Source organism: Fomitiporia mediterranea, assembly GCF_000271605.1.
Source record: "Fomitiporia mediterranea MF3/22 unplaced genomic scaffold FOMMEscaffold_1, whole genome shotgun sequence".
NCBI classification, from domain to species: domain Eukaryota; kingdom Fungi; phylum Basidiomycota; class Agaricomycetes; order Hymenochaetales; family Hymenochaetaceae; genus Fomitiporia; species Fomitiporia mediterranea.
Window position 1 is genome coordinate 4,176,245 of NW_006760386.1, and position 6,323 is coordinate 4,182,567.

At 41.3% G+C, this 6,323-nt stretch overlaps 2 protein-coding genes across 2 annotated transcripts; one reads left to right on the top strand and one right to left on the bottom strand.

Moving 5' to 3' along the window:
- Window positions 1-1,513: 1,513 nt before the first annotated feature.
- On the bottom strand, window positions 1,514-3,195 carry FOMMEDRAFT_164781 (uncharacterized protein). Its single transcript, XM_007261888.1, has 3 exons — window positions 3,114-3,195; window positions 2,460-2,982; window positions 1,514-2,402 (listed from the first exon to the last, which is right to left on the bottom strand). Exons 1-3 carry the CDS (start codon window positions 3,181-3,183, stop codon window positions 1,664-1,666), a joined length of 1,332 nt encoding a protein of 443 aa, XP_007261950.1. The 5' UTR covers window positions 3,184-3,195; the 3' UTR covers window positions 1,514-1,663.
- A 1,210-nt stretch (window positions 3,196-4,405) lies between these two features.
- On the top strand, window positions 4,406-5,631 carry FOMMEDRAFT_101414 (uncharacterized protein). The gene is made up of 4 exons (XM_007261889.1): window positions 4,406-4,464; window positions 4,547-4,682; window positions 4,752-5,023; window positions 5,094-5,631. Exons 1-4 carry the CDS (start codon window positions 4,432-4,434, stop codon window positions 5,274-5,276), a joined length of 624 nt encoding a protein of 207 aa, XP_007261951.1. The 5' UTR covers window positions 4,406-4,431; the 3' UTR covers window positions 5,277-5,631.
- Window positions 5,632-6,323: the final 692 nt, after the last annotated feature.

Here is a 6,323-nt window from a genome sequence, read left to right on the forward strand (position 1 = left end):
AATAATAATAGATTGTTTCCTGGAAGAGATACTAGTCAAGTTACTAGAATTAGTAATGAATCTAATGAATAGACAGTTGATTCTATTGAAACACACATAGGACAAGGTAATACTACTATTTTCAAAGTACTTTAGAAAGTTAGAGATTACATATAACTACTATATAATAAAATATTGTACCTTAAGGTATTACAATCATATTTGAACACATTAGATATTGAATCCATTAATGTGCTAACTCCCAGAAAGGGAAAACTAGATACAAACAATCTACAGATTAGTATTAGCCTTGTTTTATATGAGTTCACCCTTACAACATACAAAAACAGTATAGACAATTGAAAGGACACATATAATAAGCTTGAATACTGTACATATACCTACATTACTGTTACTATGTCTATCCTTAATGATACTAAGCTCTCATCTATCATACCTAGTACTAACTTATCTCATCCACTACTATAGTAGATTGTAGAACTGTAAGTACAGACTATTAATCATAATTGGATCACTTATAACTCTAGTGTGAGAACAAACTATCACTTTAACAATGACAAACTTTAGGACATTACAAACTTCTCTCATACTGTTCATTTGAACACAATTGACTCAGGAACACAACTCTCTGAGTATTACCTTATTGTACTTTGACTCTATAACTATCATGTACTACTGTACACATGTCTTAGTACTATACTACTGTTTCAGAACAGAGAGTAACACAAGAAGATAGTTAAAGTCTTACAAGACTTTGTTTACTATAAGAATACTGTGTTGAATCAAGGTAGTTTTATTATTATCATTCACCACACTATCATTTACCTTTATACTAAAGGAATGAAGTACTGTGTAGAGCTTTTGGAGGGTGGGAACACTTTATTCTACTCTTACAACTTTAAACAGAACTGTCTTACTAATCTCAGATTGACACTGTTTAGAGTGCTAGACTTTACTACCACACAACTAACTTTACTAATACTGTTAGTTTCTCCTACATTGAACCAGGCACCAGTCATTAATACTTCTCCTACAGATCCTATTACTGTCAGACTTACTGTACCTGTTCTACATGATACAACTCCTGAGTCACTTATGAATAGAACTCTTGTAGTGAATGTGCCCCTTGTTGGATCAACTTTGGATAATAATGAACAGACAGTGATAGACTCTGAGAATATGTTTGTCAACACAGTGTAAAGGTATTACTTAATATTTCTTTTAATATTTGCTATTTACATGTAATTTTCATGTTTCTTACTAATTTTTAAGCATTTAGGGACTAAATGCTAAAGGGTGTATGTGACAATGTGCTCTCTGAGAGCTTTAGACCCTCTAGTCTGATAGTGTATCAATGTACTATCCTTTGGAAGACAGGTCAGCATGTTTTCTCTTTTATTACTTAGTTAGGAAATAAACTGTAAACTGCGTGTATTGTACATATAGAAAACAGAATCATGCTATAGGTAAGGGGATTCTTTTCCCCTTGCCCTACACTCAATACTAGTTATCTCAGTCAGTTAAGAGTGTGCTTTTGAGGAGAAGAATTTCAATTGTAAGGCACAGTGAGTTACCTTACAGTGGTCTATGTAGGAAGTAAGCCGAAAACAAAACCTAAAAGAAAGTAATGAATTGCAAAGTCTAACGACGCTGGGACGAATCACTACAAGTCTTCCTCAGTGTACTGCTCCCTTTTCTTTTTCTCCTTGTCCTTCTGTTTCTTCTCCCTTCGCGCTGCCTTGTCTTTCTTCCTCGCGTCTTCCTGATCGTCCCGAACTTCAGTGGAGGTATCCTTAGGTGAATCGTCCTCGACTAGCTTTTCAGACGCCCTGTCCTTCCGCTTTTTCTTTTTCTTCCCTTTCTTTTCTTTCCCGTCGTCTGGTTGTGATTCTTCTGGCGTCTCTGCCGAGGAAGCTGGCGTAGAATCTGGACGTGTGAAACCACCCATTAGCATGCCAAATTTCATACCAAGCCCAGCACGTGGTACATCCTCATCGTCCTTCGCAGCTGTCTGAGGTACATGGATCGCTCTTGAGCCGAGTCCTCTGCGTGGCGCATTGTCTTCATCGTAGGAACAAGTACCTGCTGTCCCGTTGTCGACCGCGTTCGTTGGATCTTGTGGTATAATAGACGATGATAACGGAGACGCAGCTGCGATACGAGAATTCGCTCGACTGGCAAGCTTCTCTCTGAAGTAATCTCCGACACTTATGCTTGACGTCCGTATTTCTTGATCTGCCTCCGTGACCGGCGTCGAGCTATCAGAACTAGGAGGGAAGGGCGTGGCAGAGCCGAAAGCGACAGGAGTATTGGAAGAAGAGGTGGCGATACCGAGTATCTCAGCGACAGCGGTTGAAGAGTGGGAAGCAAGTTTCTTTGAACGGAGGAATCGTGCGCGGTGTCTGTATCAAAATGCTGAATCTGACACAATAATATTAGAGCAATAAATGAGGACGTACGCCATGGGGCGAGGTGTGGGAGCTTGAATAACCAGAGCTGAGGCTGGCTGTTCTGAGGGTCCTGCTTTCTCGTCGGTCGTCACTAGTTCTTCAACCTTTTCGCTGTCCAATTTCTCCTTCTCCCTTTTCGCCTTCTTCCCTTTCTTCTCTCTCTTCTGCCTGCGCTTCTCCTCATCCTCGGCATCCACATCCACATCTTGCTTTCGTTTTCTCTTTTTCTTGACCTGTATTTCATCACCCTTGTCCCCGTCTGCATCCACCTTGCTTTCGTCGTCCTCCGCCTGTCCAATATCATCCTTCCCACCCTCTAATCCCTCGTTCAGTCTCTTCAACAACATCTCGTAGTCCCTGTTCTGCTTCCAAGCAACATCTCCCTCCTGCTTCGCACCTGCGCCGATACCGAGCATATTCAGTTTCTGCACGACCTTGATGTGTGAAGTACGTCCATCCCCCGATGCACCAAGTCCGCGAGACGGATCCCATCCGAGTTTCGCAAGGTACGTTTGGCCGAATTTTGCCGCATCTACGCCATCGCACGATTTAAAATGTATCGTAGGTATGGGTTGGTATAAGACGAAGAGACAACGATAAAACGAACGGACAAGACGAAATAAACATGAGCGAATGACAAACTCGATAGTAAAGAAAACGTACCGTCTGCCCAAGTGAGGTTTCGAGGGTCAGCACCTATGCGTTGCTTTTGTTTTCGTCCTGCAAGACCCATCACAGAGCCTTTTCCTTTGCAGATTTCGAATTGTTGAGTGGAAGACAGAGGAATGAAGAAACAATTCAGGAAGGTGGTGATGGTGATCAGTGCACAGCCACATGAAAGTTCAGGATTTACGTCGTACGAGCAAGATTTTCGTTTTTATTATATATATTTTTTGTATCCAATTAAATTTAAAAATACTATTACTGCAAATTCATCTTCAATCCTCGCTAAAGAGCTGTTGCAGCTGTCCATTCAGCCTTTCTCTTTTTGAAAGATAGGGTAATAAAATAAGATAATTGATCTTCATCACCAAAACGTGCAGAGTCTGACAAGGCAATATATTTACATGTAGACTTTATAAGCAAATATAAGGATCCACAATATGTAAAAAATATACGTCTTAGCAGTAAATTCCAATACATTTTCGTGTTCAATTTGGTGATGTTGGTACGTTTGGTTCTTACCTATACTATTACTTACACCTTGTAAATATCCATTTATATGCTCATTCGTTTCCTGCAGTAGGAAAGAGGGTATTCTGTTCTTCTTCACAATCATGCATTTGTAGAATGGGCCAGTATGTGAGTTACCTCAGTGAATAATCCTAAATGTATTTTCTATGACAATGCTGAATGCATCTGAGCCTGTTAATGTCTGTTAGTCTGTTATTGAGCACTATTCTCGCGCTTGATATAATCCTGCAGAAGAAAGTTTCTACAAAGGATGCAGTAAATTAGGTTACAAGAAGAACAAAGCATTTATCCAGACATTTATGAAGACTAGTTTTGCTAATTAAGTTTATAGAAAAGCTGGGCAAGGTTATCTTAACCGAGAGCCCGGCGGTACTGGTTAATTCCAGCTGAATGCTAGGAGGAGTTTGCTATTGCAAAGCCAAAATGACGAAAAATTAAATTTTGCGATATTTGGACGACATACACATGGTATGCCAAAATGCCGGATCGGCCATCAAAATTACCCAACTGCTCATCACTTATTTAATATTTCAATATGCGACTTTCCTAAATTGCTATCAACCAATCATGTAGGCAGGCAAAATGACAGGATGTTTCATAACTTCGATTCATAGGCTTTATGGCGGGCATGCGAATAACGGAAGCAAGGTTTGGGCGCGTTGGGTAGCCTTCTTTTCCCTACCACAACATCCCTCTTTTTCACGTCTCTTCTCCTCGCCTCTTTGCGCTGTTCATAGAACACGTCCAATCCTTCACTGTTACCGACATCGACTCACTTCAACTCGACATGCGTACTGCATTTCTCTCGCTTTTCGCCATCGTAAGCATACAGCATTGAAACTTCTATAAAGATAGAAAAATACTGACTCGTTTTCGTTCTTGCTGATGTTGAACTAACATAGCTCACAGCAACCTTCGCTGTAGCGGAAAACATATACATTCAGGTTGCCGGGCCCAACTATTCCATTAAAGACAACACGACCACTTTCTCGCCGCAACGCGTTACCGCGAAAGTCGGTGACATCGTCTTTTTCAACTGTACGTGCTTGTACTTCCTATTTTAATTTTTTACTTTTTAATGCTCAAAAACCAATTATTTCTTTGTAGTTACGTCTGGAAATCATAGTGCGACGCAGTCAACATTCGCCGCACCTTGCCAGCCCGCACACGACACGAATATCACAATAAATGGCTTTGACTCCGGTTTCCGCGACACTGCGAATGGGACCGCCGTTACTGTCCTTTCAGTCCCCATCCTTCCTTCCAACGTAAACACAACCATGTGGTTCTACGATACGGCCCCTGGTGCATGCGGATCCGGTGCGGTCGGCGTTATCAACAGCAATGAAAGCAGCCTGGAGACCCTTGCAGGCTTTGTGGTAAGGACATTACGCCTCTATTAATAGAATGACGTGTTCTGATATGTGTACCGAATGCCGCAACTTCCAGCGGAATGCGGATCGCCTGAATGGTTCCTCCTCTAGTTCCTCCGCGACAGGAAAGTTAGGTTCCACCTCGACTGAGACTTCATCAAGTGCGAGTAATACCGACTCGTCCTCCGACGCTGAGAGCATGCTTGCAATTTCCAGCATGCCGCTTGTACTTCTCGGTTTCGTGCTTGCGCTCCTTTAGGAGATGGCAGGAAGAGTTGAAAGAACATGCTTGTTTAGTCTGATCGTCCGAAATTAGACCGAATGACGGAACGAGAAGAGAAGCAGACGAAAACTTCTGCTCATATACCTGTCTCATTAATATCACCCTGTTCTGGACTCTTGGCTTTCACAACTGGCTGTATACACGTTCTCTTCTTCTTTCTTCTTGTGCTACTTGTCTAAGTTGTTGTTGTCATCTCTTTATTTTGCATACGTTTTATCTGCTGTTTTGTATGCTCCTCTCCTATACATGTTGCCTTCGCTTGTTTCAGCTGTTGCTTTACCATTTGCTTAGTAGCCCATCGGTGACATTAAACGCGCCTACTGAGTTCCTTTTAAATTTCGATACTCGTCACACGCTGTTCATTATATAATGAGGAAGAAAACTTGTGCCAGGACAACTGTGTAGCAGATCTCCAGTAATGCACACATATTTTGGCTAGGCTGGATAGGGTATCAAGTGGCGTCCTTTGCTGTTGCCAAATACCCGATAGAGATTGCATGGAGTATGTTACTACAATGTGATTAGGTTTGCAAGGGACTGAGATCCAGCACTTAAATAATCAACAAGAGCAACAGTATAAGATTAACTCTCGACTGACAAAAATCGCATGTATTTAAAGCAGGTACATTAAGATTCCATCAATAGTAATTGCTTAATATATAGTTCATTTCTGCCTGGCATTTTTCCCTCTTTCCAAGCTCTTTTTCCAACTCGTTGTGCGCCTCGGTTAGAACATTATTGAGCCCTTCAACCACACCTTTATATGCCTTTTTACTACTGGCAGCAGTAATCCTTTCCAGTAATGCCTCAACTTTGCTCTTCTCCTTGTTCAACACCTCTACTTCGTCCGAGCATTTCTTTAAAGCTTTAGGGATACAGGACTTTTTAATGTCATCGATCATGTTGTGTTGTGCTTTTATCACTTCTTTATTGAAGATGACGTGTTCAAGGTGGTCAATTCCGGGCATCAATGGGTTCAAACTCAATGTCCCATTCTTGTAGCCATTTACATCGGGAAAAAGG

Coding starts and splice junctions, on each gene's coding strand:
- FOMMEDRAFT_164781 (XM_007261888.1), bottom strand. CDS start 3,183: ATGGGTCTTGCAGGACGAAAACAAAAGCAACGCATAGGTGCTGACCCT. Junction 2,983..3,113: donor AAACCTCACTTGGGCAGACG/GTACGTTTTCTT, acceptor GCGATGGCGTAG/ATGCGGCAAAATTCGGCCAA. Junction 2,403..2,459: donor CCCACACCTCGCCCCATGGC/GTACGTCCTCAT, acceptor ATTTTGATACAG/ACACCGCGCACGATTCCTCC.
- FOMMEDRAFT_101414 (XM_007261889.1), top strand. CDS start 4,432: ATGCGTACTGCATTTCTCTCGCTTTTCGCCATC. Junction 4,465..4,546: donor TTCTCTCGCTTTTCGCCATC/GTAAGCATACAG, acceptor GAACTAACATAG/CTCACAGCAACCTTCGCTGT. Junction 4,683..4,751: donor TGACATCGTCTTTTTCAACT/GTACGTGCTTGT, acceptor ATTTCTTTGTAG/TTACGTCTGGAAATCATAGT.